Raw genomic sequence first — 18,658 nt, 5'->3', positions numbered from 1 at the left:
GGGTAATCAGCACCATGGACAGAGATATCTACAGGGATTAATGAATTTGAAAACCAAAAGAACTGTTCTAAATTTAGCGATAAAATTAAAACTGAACACATCTCATTTAATGAAATTTATAAAATTATTTCTTCTAGAATGTTATTTCACTTGATAGCCTATGCTAAACTATTGACAAAAAGAAAGAAAAATGCTTTCAAAGTTTTAAGAGAATTTAAAGTTAGAATTTTGAAGCAGTGGAAAATACCTTAAAACTTATCTTTTCTTTTTTGTTATTTTATCATTGATGGTGATAGAGTTAAATGACTTATCCAAAGTCACATAGCTCATTGAAGAGATGAGGTATCATCTCTATTAAGATCATATAACTGTTCCAAATAGTTACTTAACTTCAAAGCATTAAAGCCTGTGTTCTTGAAGTCATGAAAAATTGATTTCTTTCAGTGTAATGCAGTATCTGTGGGTGGCTGAGTTAAACTACATTTCACTAGCTCAGATAATAAGTGAAAGAACTTCCTCCTTATCCCTGGGAAGATGCTTTTCAATCATTTATACATAATGGAACAATTGTAAGTAATTGTCACTAACAAAATAACTATTGATCTGCATATATATATATATATATATATATATATATATATATAAGTTTTGGAAAGAATTACTGTGGATCCTGGTGCCTTATCTATAGTGAAAGTATAGCTAGTCATTAAGAGTAGTCAACCATTACATTTCATTAACACCATAAAATCAAAGCATAACATATGGGAAGGGGAAGAAAATATAAAAGGATTTATTAACAGAAGCTTCTGAAAACAATAAAGTAGAAAAAAGGAATGATTGTATATTATTATTTGCACAATTTAAGAATTAGCCATTATCTCCATTAAAGGTCTGTAGTCTCTTGTGTCCTTACAATATGATGATATCACTGACTTGGAGCCAGAAGACATTTTATTTTTGGTTTGTTTTCCTGGATAGGTAGTGAATATGTGATTTGCAGAGAAAATCTCTCATGCAACAGGTTTACATTTTCAAGATGGCTGTCTGAGGTCAGTGTATGGTCCATGGCTGTGAAATGGAGCAAAGCCAATTAGGCCATATGTGGATCAAGCCTCTGACCTTGACCTCATTAGCACTGTTCTCTGCCCAGCTCAACTAACTAGCCCCAGATGGTTAAGCTTAATGCAGTGTTTTGTGTACAAGTACCCTAGAGCTCATTCATGGCAACCCAAGATTTTGAATTGAGCATTTAAAAAATGTTTGGCTTGATGCTAAAGAGCTTTATATTTTTCTTTGTTTTTTCTTTTGGGTAAAGAAGAATGGTGAGCTTTATTCTAGACTTCTCAAAATTCAGTACCTCTTTTGGGCTGCTCCCTCTCCTCCTCTCTACAATTATGAGAGAAGTTGTAAAGTGCCATATCCTGACCTCACTTGCTTTGGCAAGTTTAACAAGCCATTGTGGTAGAAACGAGGTATTGCCCAGAGGCCACAGAATTCTTTTGGAATTTGCTTCCTATTCTTCAGGGTCCTTCCTCTGACACACACGTTGACAGCCTGAGAATTTGCAGAATTTTTTTCTGCGGTGTTATACATTGAAAAAACTTTTGGTGGCCCTTTTTGGGGGGGCTAGTAGCTCCTTTTTTTCTTTTTCTTATTTTTCTTGAGAGGTGATTTTTTTGGAGTGGTCATTTTCTAATAAACTCAGTCAGCCAAGATATTTTATAATCACCTACCATAAACTGATGATTTTTCTGAGTAATAAGTAAAAGTTATTGTGTCTATGTTTAAAAAGATTATAGATAATAGGCAATGAATGTGTAGATATGCACATACCTACATATACATATATATGTTATATTAAAAATTAACTTAAAATATAAGGCAGGATATGTATGAGATCCCTGGGTATATGAATCATTAAATGGGTCAATTTAAATTAAGAAGAGATGCTATTTCAGCAATATAGGTATTCGCTACATTTTATAGAGATAATTTTTAAAGCATCAGACCACTTTAAGAGTTAGAGGACTTTGGACTTTGATATGCTTGGGGGACCTAATAACAAGATACTCTTGGAGATTTTACTCTCATTACTTCCCCTCTCCTGCCTCATTACTGATTTATTCCCACAGGAGGATGTTTCCTGCCATGAGAGTAAAAATCACTGGCCTGGATCCACACCAGCAGTACTACATAGCAATGGACATTGTGCCTGTGGACAATAAAAGATATAGGTAAGAATGACTTTGGGCTGTGGAATCATGGGCATCATCAGTATCTCAAATGAAAGCTCTTTAAACTCACCAGGTAAAGGATTTTAACATTGTACAATATACAGGAGACAGAGAAAGGATATGCTAATGGACTGTGGCACAGTACCAGGCAGGATATAGTAACTAGAGGTAAGAGATCAGGCTCAGTAACAGTTTGGTCTTAAGTTCTCCTTATGTCTCTGGATAGAATAAGATGTTATAATGTCTTCCAGGGCAGCAAAAGTTAAATAGGACTTGAGTCTAAAATTAATGTAGTTAACATTAAAAGTGATTAATATATTTGTATTATTCATCATAGTGATGAATTATTTTGGAGACAGGAAAAAGTGGACCAATGCAATATACCCAATCATACAGCTGGTGTGTAGAGAATTAGGTAACACTTAAAGAAGGGTGTCTATTTAGGGAGAAATACTGTGCTAAATGTGAACATGAAGATATTCTCTAAATAATTTACTTTCAAAGTCATTAAAAGTCAGTGTAGACTCTAAGTCACTTGGATGGCTTATATGTGGTTTTTAGAAAAAAAAGTTGTGGTTTATTTGATCTCTTAAGATCTCAGTCAAATCAGCAAATAATGGGTCATCTGGGCTGGGGATATAGCTCAGTACCATATGTGCCTGCCTGGCAAGCACAAGGTCCTGAGTTTGATCCCTGGTACCAAAAAATAAAAGAGGGAAGTCATTTCTGAAGTATTTAATGTCTGAGGATTTAGCCCTGCATCTATGAATTTGGAGGTAACAAGTGGATGGGGAAGGTCAGGACTGCTATGGCAGTGCAAGAGAGCTGGCCAGGGAATTGGACTCAGTGCCTTTGTTTTCCAGAATGTAGATCCCCTGTGATCCTACAAAACTCAGAAACAGGAAAGATGACTCTTTAATATTGTGCAAAAGTTGTTGAGGTGCAGAAAATTGGCTTCCTGTGCTACCAGGAACATCTCACATCCAGTGGCTTCATGGGGAAAAAAATGTGGAAGATAGTGCATTTCAAAACTAGCTTCAATAGAGGAAGGGATAGCTGCGAGCATTTAGTGATGTTCTGGGAGTGGTCGCACTAAGTCAGAAGGATTCCACTCTCACAAAAATGACTGAGTTCAAATCTGCAGCAAGGAAATGGTTAACAAGTGAGAGGCTTAAAGAGTCTCTGCACATGGCTGCATTTTATAGGACAATATGGAAGATGTTTTTAATAAGGAACAAAATCCTGAACAAGTGGCCAAAAGATTATATGGTTTGCATTTGAAAGGTGAAAGGTTGCAGTAAAATACCCTTCCTCAGCTAGACACGTGGTTCCGCGTGCCTGTGTGCACACAGGGGTGCATGGCAAAGAGAAGTAGAAGAAAGGAAAAGGACTTTGAGAATGTTTTCCCTGTGAGAGCTGTAGCTTTGATCATTAACACAATACTTCCCTGCCCTCCCCCTTTCTATCCCATTCTCCATTTTCATCTCTATTTCATTTTCCTTCACTATCTGCCTTTCTGTTTTTCTCACTTCTATTCTCCATGTCTGTTACTTCTGTCATTACTTCTCCATTCTTGTCATCTCTTTGTCTCCACTTGTTTCCTGGACCTTTGAATTTCTCTCTGCATCTATTTCTGAATCCTCTACTCTCCCTATTTCAGGTATGTGTATCACAGTTCCAAATGGATGGTGGCTGGCAATGCTGATTCCCCTGTGCCTCCAAGGGTTTATATACACCCGGATTCTCTAGCTTCTGGAGATACCTGGATGAGACAGGTGGTCAGTTTTGACAAACTCAAGCTGACCAACAATGAGTTGGATGATCAAGGACATGTGAGTTCAAGAGTCTCATATCCCTCTTCCTCTCCCTCCCTTTTTATTTTAGAGTTGACTAGCCCTGGATTTTTAAAAATAGCTAAAATTAAAATCTCTATGCCACTGTAGGCCATTTTAAGTAAATAAACATGAAAGTTAAATGTAATTTATTACAAATCTAACATTTAGCAAACATCTTCTATATATAATCTTATGCTTATCAAACAAAGTCTTTTTCTTGCAAGGACTTACAATCTAGTCAAGGAGGCAAGTGAGAAACACAAGTGAGAAAAGCTAAACAGTAGCAAAATAAATTACAACATTCAGTAAAGTAACTCATAAAACAATAAGCTAAGGGAAATGAGGATGACGTTTTGGCTAATTTGTTAAAAATTTATAAATTTATAGAAGATAAAGTCTCAAGACTTTGTGGATATAATTGGAATAACTGTTGTTATTAATTTACTTATGGTAATAAAATATGCACTGAATTTTCAGTCAGTGCCAGACTCCAGACTGAGCACTAAGAAATGATTGAGGAAGCTAAAATCATGGCTCCTGTCTTCAAGGAAATGACAGTTTTCTGAGGAAGTGAGGACACCTGTATGCAATTCACACTCGTATGACAGAAAACAATGTCCATAAATTCAAAAACAAATGCAAATAATACTTGGTAGAATTTAAAGACTCCATGATAAAGATTTAAATCTGGAGGGAGCAACTATACGTACAGTAGAAGTGCAGAGACCTTTCAGGTGGGGGTTGTTATCTGGTACTAGGACAGATTTTCAATATTTTTCAAATTAAAGAAAATATATGTTATCTAACATCCAAAATAGGGTTACATTACTATGTATTTCCATAGTGTCATCCATGGATATAATTCTTCCTCTAAGGGGCAAATATATTGATTTTCAGTTTCCTGTACATTCTAGTCCCAATCTCTGCTCTACAGTGTTCAGTCTTATGATTTATTTTGCATGAGAACTTGAAAGGATTGTAGGGACCTTAAAGTCAAACCTAGTGTATTTCTTATTTTCATTTCAGATTATTCTGCATTCTATGCACAAATACCAGCCTCGAGTTCATGTGATCCGCAAGGACTTCAGCAGTGACCTTTCCCCCACCAAGCCTGTCCCTGTGGGAGATGGGGTGAAAACATTCAACTTTCCTGAGACTGTGTTCACCACAGTGACAGCCTATCAGAACCAGCAGGTAAGATTGTACTGTTGAGAGTCTTCTGTTGCATATTTGTAAGGAGATTATGCTTGGTTTTGGTAAGACATACTTAGTCTTTCTCTGTGGCACTGAAATTTCAGAATGACAGACAGTACTCTTACAGTACACGGGGCACTCGTGATGACAATATGATAATGCTTACTGACAGCTGGCACAGTCTACATTTAGATCAGAGACAAGATCTTTGATCAAGAGGACCAAACCTCCTCCTTTTCAAGTTTCTCTACACTTATATCTGTGATCATGGTCTCTGCCAAATACCGTCAAATGATCCTCATCATTTGGAATTCCTTTGTAAGTACTGAGGTTTGATTCATACCTTCCCTCCACCAGTCTACATCAAAGTCATCAAGCCCTCAAACTATTTAAGGTTCACTACCTCCATTTACACTCTCAGATAAATTTATCTCCATGTGATCCGCAGCCACACTCTAAGATCTGTAAGATTTTCTGTACATAGTATGCTCATTCATTCTACAAATGTTGATAGATACGTCCCAGTAGTACAGAAATAGAGCTGATTAAAGAGATAAAATGATTATTTTCCTTAAGAAAGGAAATTTTAGTTGCGTAAAAGACATATATACAGAATGATAATGCAGTGGATTAATTCAATGCCATATAATTTTTATAATTACATGTGTGTTATACATATCGATCACATTCATCATTAGGAATTTGAACCTGTACAAAATGTATTTTAATTCTTCTTTTCCCGTCTGCTACCCAGCCTTCAGCTTGTCATCACCTCTCGGTTTTTTTGTTTGTTTGTCTGTTTGGCTGGATGGTTTTACAAATCTCTTTTTATGGATTTCCCTAAACGTTGCATGTGAAGTCCTCAATCCCCTTTTATCATGCTGGGGTTAAAACCAAAGGCCTTGCTGCATGTTAGGCAAGTGTTCAACCATTAAGACACATTCCCAGCTCCTGAAACCCAATTTAAGTTGTATCTTATCTTTTGGCAAATTGTCTTTAAAAAGGATCATGCAGTGAGTTCTTTTATGAAACAAAAGTTTATCTTAAAAATTAGTATAGTTTTACTGGGGCCTGTGTGAAGCAAAATAAACTTGTATACTTTTCATAATACCTTTTGTGTTCTTTTGTTTTTAAAGCAATTGGGGCAAAATATACATTTATTAATTATTTATTGAGCACTTTTTATGTGCCAAGCAGGTAAAGCTGACTGATGTAATCTTTGGCTCATGTATAGAAAGCATGTTTCTTTCATAGTGTGCCTAGATAACCTTCTTTACATGTTCCTTACTTTGGGAAGGATTTGATATATGACAAAGCCTTGTTCCAGTAAATGTTTAGTACTTTTTGGTAGCTATACAGTATTCACAACATCAGAGTTTCCTTGTGAATGCCATAGTTGATCTAAGGTAAAGAGATTTAGTTTGCTTTGAATGGTATTTAAAATCTGTTAAACCATTTGAAACTCTGTAGGTGGTAAAACTGCAGAGGCCACTAAGGACTATATGAAAAACTTAAATGATCCTCATTTTTGCAAGCTCTAATACAACATGTATCAGAAATATAAATGCGGCATTTGGAACAACTGGAAATTTGCAACTGGCAGAGGCTCAAAACAGGACAAATCAGAGTCTCAGCTGTTTGAATAACTGATGGGGCTTTCCTCAAGACTTTCCCAGCGAAGGCATAATGTAGTAATAAGTATTACAACTTTAGGACTTAATTTGCAGAACCTGCTAGAATTTTGAAATATGGACATAAGATCACTTCACAGAGGTCAGTCTAAAGGCCAGGAAAGCTGTTCTATAATTTAAACAGAACATTGAAGGTTACAACTTTGACAGTGGGAAAGGATCAGACATGGGTACCTGAAATCCCTTTCCCTTTCTCTATGTCCTCGTAACAGTGTTTTATCATCTGAGTATATTCTATTCAGATAATATTTTGTTTACTTCTGGACTGGGATGAGGGCAGGAAGCTATACTTAAAATCATGAGATCTGGCAGCAGATAAGTCTCCTCATGGGTCTGAACTTCTGACCTTAACAGTGAAAAACTGTATGTTTCTTAATTTTTTTCAAATTGTGTTACTTGGTTTGAAAGTGTGCCTGCCTCACATAGTTATGAGATCTAGATGAAGCAACATGCATAAATACACTGACAAAAATTGTTACCATATTAACAGTAGTCAGTCTACATTGGCCTGGCAGGTTTAAAGAGGAAGGTTTAAAGAATAAATTGTTCATTAAAAGAAATTGATTGTTGGGACTTGAAAGAGCTATGTTGGCCTTCAAATAGATAGTAATCAATACTTACCTACGTTGATCTCTCCGTTCTCATGTCACAATGGTGAATTCATGACATGCTAATGTTCAAAATAGAAGAGTCATATTCAATTCATCCATTTTAAATCAAGATAACAGCTTTTCACAAACCATCAATCGCTAGGTAAGATGATAGCTTAGAATTTCCACTGACTATGTAAATGTGATTAAATGTAATAGGTGCCTTCTAATAAAAAAAAAAAACTCAGTTCTTTCCTCCAAGTATCTTGAAGTCTGCATCCTGTAAGTTTGAGCTATTATGTCATAGTGCTTCTCAGACTTGTCCTAAAGATGCCAGAGAGCAGAAAATGTTCTTTTGTGGCTATATTACCTATTGCTGTGTTTTTATTCCTCTTCATAGCCTGGAATAATAATGGTTAATATTTTATGGCAAAATTCTTTATGGCTTTCTTTCTAAAGAAATAGCAGGTCTGAGTGAATGTAAAGAAGGTAAATGTTGATGGTAGGTGTTCAGTGTTCGTAGCAAGTTGTTTGGAGGAACATGACAAAGGAGAGGGAAGAAAACTGAAATGAAATGTTCCCTACTCTTCTTAAGGAAAAGCGGCGTCCTTTATTATGAACAAGGGAGTAGACATTTGGAGACCTGGATTTGAGTCCTAAATTTTCCACGCTTTTTCTGCTAATCTGGAAACTTATTGTATCTTTCTGGCTTCATCTTTTGCTTCTTGAAAATAAGAGGTTAATTTTTATACTTTCCAAGATACTTGATAGCTCTGAAATTCTAATAGATACCTCTTTTATTCTGCATGATTTTAAATGAGGTTTGGGAGAAATTTATTGCCATTAAACTAAGGTAATTAATGCATGGTTTCCAATACTGAAGATTATTAAGATGGTCATGTCTGTAAACATTTTTTAAAATTTTGGAACAATATATTTTATCAAGTCTACACTTGAAAGATAGAAATACCTCATTTATTCACTGACAAAATATTCCCATATCTGTTGTTTTTTGTCTCTTCCAAATCTTCCCTGTTTTAAAAGTTTGTATCCTGAATATTTCTTTCTAGTTTTCCCAGCCAAACAGCTGACTCTTGCTTCTAGACCAGGCATGTCCAACATGCAGCCTGTGGTTGAATGTCCCTACCTCATGTGGGCCACATGAGTAGGCATTATCACAGGCAGCATATAAAATAATAGTGTCAACATAAACAAGTAACAAAATTTACCTAAAATTTTTTTTATTAAAACACAAGCATGTTAAACTTGTGGGCCATAGTCTAGACTCTGTCACTTCTTTTGACAGAATACAGTCTTCTTTTTAATATCACTGCTTTTGCCCTTGTTCTGACTTTGTCTTTCCTCTAACTGTGGGCTCCTAACTATGTGTGTATATGTGTGCAAGATAGATAACTGTACTACTAATCTCTGTTAGTGCATCAAAAAGAACAGTTTATGTTGCCATTGTTTGATTATTTGATCATTTTTTATGCCTAGATCTTATAACCTGAACAACTACTTCTAAGATAGCAATATGCAAAATATTAACTAGTATTGATTTCTTCCTCCTTTTTGAAATTCCGTATTATTTCTATCTTGTTTTTTGGTTTTCTTTTTAAAATAAATAAGAAAATTTTAAAAGTAAATTTGGGGGCTGGGGATTTAGCTCAGTGGCATAAGCACCTTGCAAGCAGGCAGTTGTGAGTTCGATCCCCGGTACTGATAAAAATGAAAAAGACAAAAAAAAAAAAAAAAAAAAAAAAAAGTAAATTTGAAATGGAAAAAAATACCCCCCCCAAAAAAAAAGAACCCAAAAAACAAAGTAAGATCACCTGGACTGCAAGCTGGATGTGTTAAAAGTCATCTCTTACAAGACGAATTTTGGTGAAGCATAGCACTGATTAAAACTGTCAAAAGAGCTGTCATGGTGGCACACTCATCTGTAATTCATGTTACTTGAAAGGCTAGGGCAAGAAGAAGATCACAAAGTCAAAGAGATCCTGGGCAAATCGTAGAGACCTTGTTTCAGATAAACATTGTAGAAAAGAGCAGAGACTGTATCTCAGTGGTAGAGTCAGAGTCCTTTGGGCTAAATCTCCTGTATCATTACTAAAAATACATTACCGATGACTCCTCAGGGCTTGGACAACAAAGTCTGGGATTTTAAATCTTTCCATGAAGGCCCGCTGTGACTAACCAGCTCAAATTTAGGCTACTTTTCTTTGTTGCCATTACAGGAGTACAACAGCAGTCAAGTTAGTTTTCCACTAAGCTTCACAGCTGCCTTACTTTTACATGTTTTCTAGGAAATCCTTCCTCTCCTTCATCTGTCTGCATAATTTCTAGTCTTCAAGGTCAGTGAAAACACTGTCCCCTAAACTTTCTTTACTTTTTCTCCCCTAGATGGGCTCTCCTCCCTCAGAACTGCTGGTACACTGTAACTCTGTTAGGAGCTTTAATTCTTTAGAACCTTACTATATGAACGTTCAGTCCTCCTCTCAGTATTTTGTGTTTTTGAGACACACTGTTATGTTATTTTAAAAAACCAGTGTGATACAGCAGGAAATACTAATTGAGAGTCTAGAGATGAGTTTCAGACCCAACTCTGCAGCTTATGGATTGTATTGCTTTTAATACAACATGCTACCTATCATTCTAACTTACAAATTGATGGTTTGACCAGCATCACTGCCAATCTGTGGAGAAGATTTTTATTGTTCCCCAATGAGACAAATAATGACAATATTTTATCGATGTAAATGTTCAATGTAATTGTCATACATTAATCTGTATTGTTATTTCTATTTTTAATATAAATTATCACTTATTTTATGAATAACAAAGGCAGGAGAGTAGAAAAATGTTCTGTCCTAAAAACATTGGGACATAAATGTCAATCCTTCATTATAATTGGTTTATTAAAATTGGAAGTCCAAAAACTTAGTGTATTGGTCATTTTTCCATCATTGTGACAAAATTCCTGAGATAAACAAGTAAAGAATATCAAAGATTTGTTTTGGCTTATGGTTTCAGAGGTTGCAGTTCATGGTCACTTGCTGTTTCTTCTTGTTTCAGGGTATTAGGCATAACATTATAGCCCACCATACTGTGGAGAAAAGCTATGTGGTGGTCAGGAAGGAGAGAGAGAGAGAGAGAGAGAGAGAGAGAGAGAGAGAGAGAGAGAGAGAGAGAGAGGAAAAAGAGTGAGAGAGACAGGAGAGAGAGAGAGAGAGAAGAGAGAGACAGACAGACAGACAGAAACAGACAGAGACAGAGACAGAGACAGAGACAGAGACAGAGACAGAGACAGAGAGGATAAAAATAGCCTGCAAGAGTATGCCCCCCAATAATCAACTTTCTTCAAGTGCGCCCTACCTCCTAAAGTTTATACCAGCACCCAATAGCACCATCAGTTGGAAATTATGCCTTTAGCACATGGCCTTCAATGTACATTTCAGATCCAAACTCTAATGCCATGAGTTAAGATGGATAGTTCTGTATCTGTAATTCTAAGATATTTCTTTCTGCTCATAGTGTATGGAGCTGGATAGATTCTTTGCAAATGGCTGCATACACATTTCTCTTACCGTTTTCTTTATATATCTCTAGTTCTGATTCTTTAAATTTGAAGTATGAAAAGAGTGTTTTTATTTTCATGGAGCATTTCATGCTTTTCCCTACCCTTTTCCATTCCTTTCTGTAACCATTGCTGCTTGGCATAGTCTCCCAGGGTTGCTAGCATACTGAAGTTATTATTATTATTATTTGTTCTTAGAATGCCAAGTTGGCAGTTCTATGGAAAAGTAAAAGGTACTCTATGCCCAGAATCTCATTGTGGAATGTAAGCTGGTAGAGTGGGAATAAAGGTGACTCACTTCTTTATGCTTTTTCTTGGAAGAAGCTGATGCCAATATGTGCTCATTGAATTAGAAGGAAATTTCCACTGCAAAGTCTTTGTCTTCTCTAAGGGAAAAAGACTGCTAAACATTGATTTTTTTCAAATAGGAAACTAGACTTCAAAGAGACGTAGCCCTGTTTTCCCCAGGTAACACAATCCTATTTCTTGATGAGAACTGGTTACATGAACCAGATAGGAAGTTTGAAACCACATCCAGGTATGCGGAAGCAAACCCAATAGAATTTCTGAACCACTCATTATATCCTACCTCACTGCACTAATTTTGCTCTAGCTTTCCAATTAAATAAGCATAGAGTTCTTTTTTTTCATACAGCCTAAAGGCCTTATTGTTTTATATTTTTTCCCTGATGAGAAACTTTTCAAGAAGATAAGAATAATTAAGGCAGTGTTAATAAGAGAAGGCTCTTTCAGCCTTCTTTTTTAGGACCTATAAAATCATACTTGAGTTATTCACATCTCATTTCCTTTGGAGCCTCTGCTATTTATGTCTGTGCTGTGCTTCGTGTGATGTACTCATTTATTAACTGCCTGTATGTTATCAGGCAAAAATGCCAGTGATGCTTAAAATTAATGGTTGCAATCCAGAAACCATGCTCTTTTGTACCAGTCTTCAGTAACTCAGACAAAACAAATCACTGTTAAGGTTATGAAAGTAAAGGAGTAAACAAACGGTTTTACAGCCTCTTCACGTTGTCTTTTCATCATCACTGAGTGAGGTGTGAATATGACGGCCGCAGAATAGCTTTAGTTGCACAGGAAATTATCAAGAGACTTTATTCTGACTGCAAGTTTGCTTACGATTTTTGTCTGTAATACTTGCAAGTGAAGGCAAATAGAAATCAAGAGAGACTTTCATGTGGAATGTCTAAATCTTTACTCGGCTTTGGAAATAATGACCTCTGGTTCCCACATATTCATTCATTCATTCATTCATTCATTCATTCATTCCCTCGTTAATTTATTGAACAAATATCTATTGAATGCCAATTGAATGTCATAATAGATGCTGCCTATTGGACTATAAAAGATATAGTTTTTCCCTGTAATCTGGGGAGGGGGAAAAGACAAAAGATAAAATATAGGATTGCTCGTTAAGAGTAAAGATGGAATTAAAAAGGATACATTATAGAGACAATAAATGATTTTCTATTTGTTATAGAGAGTAGGAGAGTTGTCTCCTGGGGTATGACATTTAAACTGGTACTTGGGAAAAGTCAGCTTTTGAAAGTAGTATAGCAGTAGAGCAAGTGGGAAGACCTGTGCTGGGGACAGCCTGGCACACACTAGCACTGGGAGCAACCTGGTTTGGCTGGTGCCTGTGTACCAGTGCAGAGGAGAGTGGTGGGTTGGGAGACTGGGCCAGTTGGCGTGTGCTGACTCTGTAGGAGCTTGGCTGGAATTCTGCACAGTGGTGGCCACTGAAGAGAATGTCATGATGCAGATATGTGTTAACAGAGATCACCTATGCTGTTGGGTAGAGAAGAAATCCCCTTGGATTAGGGAGGAGAGGAAAGGAGATCAGTTCTAAGGTCATCTAGAATACTTTCCAATAGATGATGGTGAACTGGTCTGAGGCCAGGAAAGTGGAAATATTTTGTTCTAACTGGTAAAAATAATTGTGGAATAAGTTTGAAAATCAACTGCTCAAATATTTTCTCTCTGGTAATAAAAATGATATATAATTTAAGCCACTTTCTGAAACAGTTCCAGAAGTCCTGTTTCATGTCTATAGAAGGTTTGGCAAAAATATGGCGAATGTTTGTGCTGAATGCAATTCATTCAATGGAAATTCAAGCTCGTAAAAACATTACTTTATATCCTTATCTACCTTATTCACTGGGTTTGGCACCATGAAGCTTTTGAGTCTCCTTTAAAATCAAAATGACTATGAAAGGTAAATGTTTTGAATTAATTTAGGATGCAGATGGGATAATGACAGTACAACAAAAGACAATCATGAGAAAAGAGTTCCAGAGCTGCTTCAGAAAGTAGCAAGAATGATTGGATGTGTATTTGAAAATAGGAAAAGTATTATGAGGAGGATAAGTGGCAGTGTGTCTGTTAGTGTAGGAAGGTTAAAAATTAGGTAAAACATTCAGCGTAGTTTGTGTGTGTGTGTGTGTGTGTGTGTGTGTGCATGCCTGTACATGTTTGTGTGCACATGTCTATGGTTTTCTTTCACTGGTTTTCCCAAGACCTTCTTGGCTCCTTTTTGAGGTGGGATAAAGGGAAATACAACTTTCCAGTTCCTTTTATGCAATATAATCTGCTACGAATGTTTAGTTTTGCTTTTTGCTCCTTGCCTGCAGTACCCCATGGCTGTTACTTTTGTGCTGCATGTGCATGGGTAGAGGTGAGCAAATTCTTTATCTTATCTTTATGTTGGTTGCTTATAAGTCCCTGTGTTGTTTGCTAGCCCTGCTGGTCTTTGCTGTGAGGCATTTTGTCTAGCTTGTCCTGGGTTCCTGGTGCTGATAAACTCTCCTGGTTAGACACTGTTGAAATTGAGCTTGTTTTTTCTCTTAATCAGGGTCTTGTGGGTCTTCCTGTCTGACAGCCTCTTCTGCAGTCTTACCCAGGTTCCCTATTTAGTTTCTGACAAGGTGGTAGCACATCCAAGCCAGGTCAGCCACCCATCTGTATTGGAGTCAGCTGCCCCATTTATTTTTTTTTTCTTTTTTTAATTTTATTTAAGAGGAAAAAGAGAAAAACACAGAACAAAACAAAGTGGTGTAAGGGTACACGTAATACAGAACTACAAAAAAACAAAACAAAACAGTAAAAAATCACCTGTTTTATATACAGAGATCACCTTTCTGGTTTCTTCTGTGACCGCCCACCCAGCCCCTGGATTTTCATTTGATTAGGAAATCTAAGGCCTATGAAGTCTAACTGCTTGATTCCCCATTTGTTTATCTTGTATTATGCCATACTCTATTAGGATATGAGTAGGAAAGTGGAAGACTTTCAACTTCCTTTTCCACTTTACGAGCATTCATCTTCTATCACATCCATAGGACAGCAAGCCATATGACTACTCTGTCACTTGCATCCTTTTATATACTATAGAAGACACCAGATCTTAGTCAAGTAGGCTACTGGTTGATATGGAGACCTTTGAACTTAAAAACATACTGGCTTATTTTTCCAAAATATTTATAGTCTTCTTTGTATTTGTACACACAGTCAAAGTTTTCAGCATAAGTTTGTATCACTAAAATGGCTCTTTTCTGTCTCCGAAGTTATCTAAATGCCTGAGCAAAGTGGTAAAGCCTTTCCATGATGCAGTCTCAATCCAGCCTCTCCAGCTTCCCTGTCACTGCTTCCCTTATAGCCTACAGTCTTGTCAAATTGGGCTCCTTAGTGCTTCTGTGTAAACTTTCGCTTCAGTAGTGCCTTTATTATGAAAGGTGTTTTTTGTTTCTTGATCCTTGTCTTGCATTTTTCATTAAAATGTGATGCATTCTTCAAAGCTCAGCTCAGCCAGTACCTCTAATGTAAAATCTCAGAGCCCATCAACTTGTAGTGAGTGCACCTTCCTCTAAGTTCTCAGGGCACTTTGGCTTTGTTATAAACCTCATTGCCTTCTGTTTTAGAGTGTCATTGTTAGTGAAGATGTGTGCTTTTTTCTTCTGGTCTATAAGCTTTCTGGGGGAAAGTGATCTCTCTCTCTCTCTCTCTCTCTCTCTCTCTCTCTCTCACACACACACACACACACACACACACACACACACACGCAATCTCATACTGACTCTGTATGTACCCTTCTGTCACCTGTTATTATTAGCACATAAAAGATACTTAATAAATACAGGCACAACCACATTCTTCATAAAGCTCTCTAAGTCTCATATTAAAAGTCTTGAAACAAGTGTAGGTGTGTTATTTTTCCTAACACTTGATGGCATTTTTCTATTGAATTTCTATGCAGGCCCCTTGGCCTGGGCTCCAATGAGCAGTGGGAATTATATTTCCAACCATTTCTCCCAGGCTCATGAACTTGAATGTCATTATATTTACAAGGTTCTGTGAAGGCCCCCAAAACAAGGCAGTGAAATCATATATCAGAAACCTCTATCATAAACGAATTGGACAGGATAAGCCAACTTGAAAGAGAAAATAAAATACTATAACCCCGACTTTAAAAGAAAATATGGTGTGTGGTTTATTGCTGTGGATTATGGAGGAAGAAAGAACTGATTTTAAGTCAAACCCAGAAAAGCAGTGACACTCTAAATTCAATACAGTATTCACATGGCAGACACCGGACGTTAGAAAGCCAAACTTTCAGGCTCCTGCTATGGTCTATAAAATAGATGTAAAATTGCTTTGGGTACACACTAGTGCTACATTATTAGTGCACAATTCTAGAGGCAAGAACTGTTTAGGGAGAAAAATAACCTTGATGCCAATGTGGCTCTTTAAAGTCAGAGTCTGCTTGTCAAAATCTCACATTGCAATTTAAAGACCTTTAAAGGCTGTGGCTTTGGGAAATTCCACTCTGACAGAGTGAGATAGAAGAGAGACTAAGAAGGATTTGATGCATAAAGAACAACTTTGGTTGTCTCAGTGATATGTTCTGCAGCTGTCAAAAATATGAAGATAGTGTTGAATAATGATGTTTCAATTTTTCTTTAATTATCTTGCATTGAGAGTGTCTTAATGAGCTTCTTAGCCTCCACTCTTGAGTCTCTATTGCTTGAATGTAGTGACTCATTAACATCTTGTCCAGACACAAAGGTATCCAAACATTTCCCATGACCAACACTGAAAGCAGAAACACTAGGTGCATATGGCATATGTTGGTCAGGCTTGTTGCATTCCAGAGGCATGAGGGTAATATACACAACCAGGCTAGCGTTTCTGGTAGTAAGATAGGATGCAATAGAGGGGGACAAATTCACTGAGATGGGGTAGTTAAACCAAGTGCTTTAAGAACTTAGACTACCTTGGCGATACAAGTGGATTCACCAGACTTGGTTAGCCTAAGAAGTTACCTCTTGTTTTTTCTAATTTGTTTGCAAGCCTTAGAGACTGCATGAGATGTGGTGTATCCTGGCCTGTTCAGTCTCACATTTGCAGATAGATTTCTTTGGTAAAATCCTGGAAAAAGTCTAGCCATCTTATGTGTTTTTAACATGAACATTTCAGGTTATTAAGTGAACAAATCCTGGTCACAAAAAAGGCACAATATAAGTGAAATAAGAAATTGTATTCAATTTTTGGATGTTTCAGGCTGAGATAGATTGTCTGGTGGTCTGATTGCACCTTACTGAATTGATTGGATTCATTCATGCATTATTTACTCACTTGGTCCCCATTCATTCAGCAGGCATTCCTAAAATGCTTTCCTTGCACCACTGTATATGGATCTGACCATTTCCCAGTTTTCCATTTCAGTGTCTACGTAGGCAAATAATTTATCACCCATCTGGGACAAGGAAGGTGAGCAGAAGGGAGTTTACAGTTGCATTCAGGGACAGACTTCGGTTTTGAGAGAAGTCACACATCTGTGTGCCAGGCCTAAGTCCTATATCAAGCTTCAATTTAAATATCGACTGAAAGGAAACTAAACAAAAGTAATATCTGTTAATAATAGAGTGAGTTTTGTTAATTTTCTGGGAGTATTACAGAAAGAATCTGTTCATATAAAAGCAATTTATGTTTATTTGTTTGTTTCCAGATCACCAGATTAAAAATTGACCGAAACCCTTTTGCTAAAGGATTCAGAGACTCTGGGAGAAACAGGTAAGGATAACACCCTTAACATCCTTGGTGACTCACCCACTAAAAATAAATTACATGTTAATTTATTATAGCCAAAGATTGCTATTTTTCTGGTAAGTATTTATAGATGGCTATAGAGCCTGTGATGATATCTCATGTATTTTGTGATACTGGGAAGCAGTAAGTTGTGGACAAATAAAAGTTTTCAGAAAATTATTACATTTGTGAGTTAAAAGTTATAAATAACATTAGTCATTTTGCTCCTAGGAAATAGTTTCAAAATATGTGTATGTGTTCTTGTCTTAGTAGGGAGAGGTTTTAGACACCATCTGATGTGATGAGGTTGTTAATGAAGGGGAATACTTACAGGTTACTGATATCTGTGGGATCATTGGTTCCTCCTGTCAGTGAGTGGTGTCAGAGAGTGAACTGCTTTTCTGGTTGATGTCTTTTCTTTCTTCTCTGTAAATTCTTCCTAAATCATCGTCAATCTGTTATGGGGCATTATGGGAGAACTGAAATATCCAAGAGAGCCAGATATGTTGAAGGTTACTATTCAAGCAGAGCATTTTGTCTTATGCCCTAACATAATGCCAAATCAACAAATGTGACACATATGTCTCAAAGTCTAATGTTAAGGTATGTTTCATAATTTACCAGCATTCCTTTACATCTGGATGACAGATTGTCAGAAGTTACCTTTAGTATTGTCTTACAAGATTTTCTGAATAAACTAAAACCTTATATTCAGAACCACTTTTTGAAGTACGCTGTATCTTACACAGTTAGGATCTGCACTGTGCTGTTGTGGTGGAGAGCAGACTGCAAGCATGACTGTGTATACCATACACCATAAGGATGTAGCGGGCTGTACCAACTCATATGTGTAAGGGCACTGAATAATATCTACACAGTGACTAAATTACTCAATGACGCTTTTCTGAGAATGTGCCCTTGCCAATAAATGACACTTGAATATATTATAACACAGATTTATGTAAAAATTCAGTCATGCCAAGCATGTCCTTTACAAAATGATTAATAGGTTCAAAATCAGTAGATTCAAAATATGTTCAAATTTGTATAAAATTTTATTTGCCTCAAAATTGCAAAAGTCATACCTATTGAGTAAAATAAAATTTACTTAAACTTCCAGTTTTCAGATAACACTAAGTAATGTGTTCTAGGTCAAGTTAGTAGTACACCAAGCTATAACTGAAGCATGCAGATCCTAACCAGACTTTTCTGTCCTATGAATCTTTGTGTAAAATAAGAAAAAGGTCTTTCTTTTCTTTATTTTTTTTTCAGTACTGAGATTTGTGTATGCTAGGGCTTGTGTATGCTAGGCAAGTGTTCAACCATTAAACTATATTCGCAGTGTTCTTAAATTTTTATTTTGAGACAGGGACTTGCTAAGTTGCTGAGGTTGTCCTTGAACTTGGTGATCTTCTTGCTTCACCATCCCAAG

General features: G+C 36.6%; 1 protein-coding gene across 2 annotated transcripts in view; it reads left to right on the top strand.

Annotated features, from left to right (window-relative positions):
• Tbx15 (T-box transcription factor 15) overlaps nt 1-18,658 on the top strand; it is a 113,998-nt gene that overhangs the window by 63,418 nt on the left and 31,922 nt on the right. For both annotated transcript variants that reach the window (XM_003479268.5, XM_013143185.3), the window contains exons 3-6: nt 2,133-2,234; nt 3,895-4,066; nt 5,096-5,263; nt 17,147-17,211. In XM_003479268.5, coding sequence (XP_003479316.1) covers nt 2,133-2,234; nt 3,895-4,066; nt 5,096-5,263; nt 17,147-17,211 — 507 coding nt within the window. The remainder of the gene's footprint in view (nt 1-2,132; nt 2,235-3,894; nt 4,067-5,095; nt 5,264-17,146; nt 17,212-18,658) is intronic.

Source organism: Cavia porcellus, unplaced genomic scaffold, assembly GCF_034190915.1.
Source record: "Cavia porcellus strain 051 isolate PalLab524CR breed Dunkin Hartley unplaced genomic scaffold, mCavPor4.1 scaffold_1, whole genome shotgun sequence".
Lineage (NCBI taxonomy): Eukaryota > Metazoa > Chordata > Mammalia > Rodentia > Caviidae > Cavia > Cavia porcellus.
This window is presented reverse-complemented; position numbering and strand designations above follow the sequence as displayed.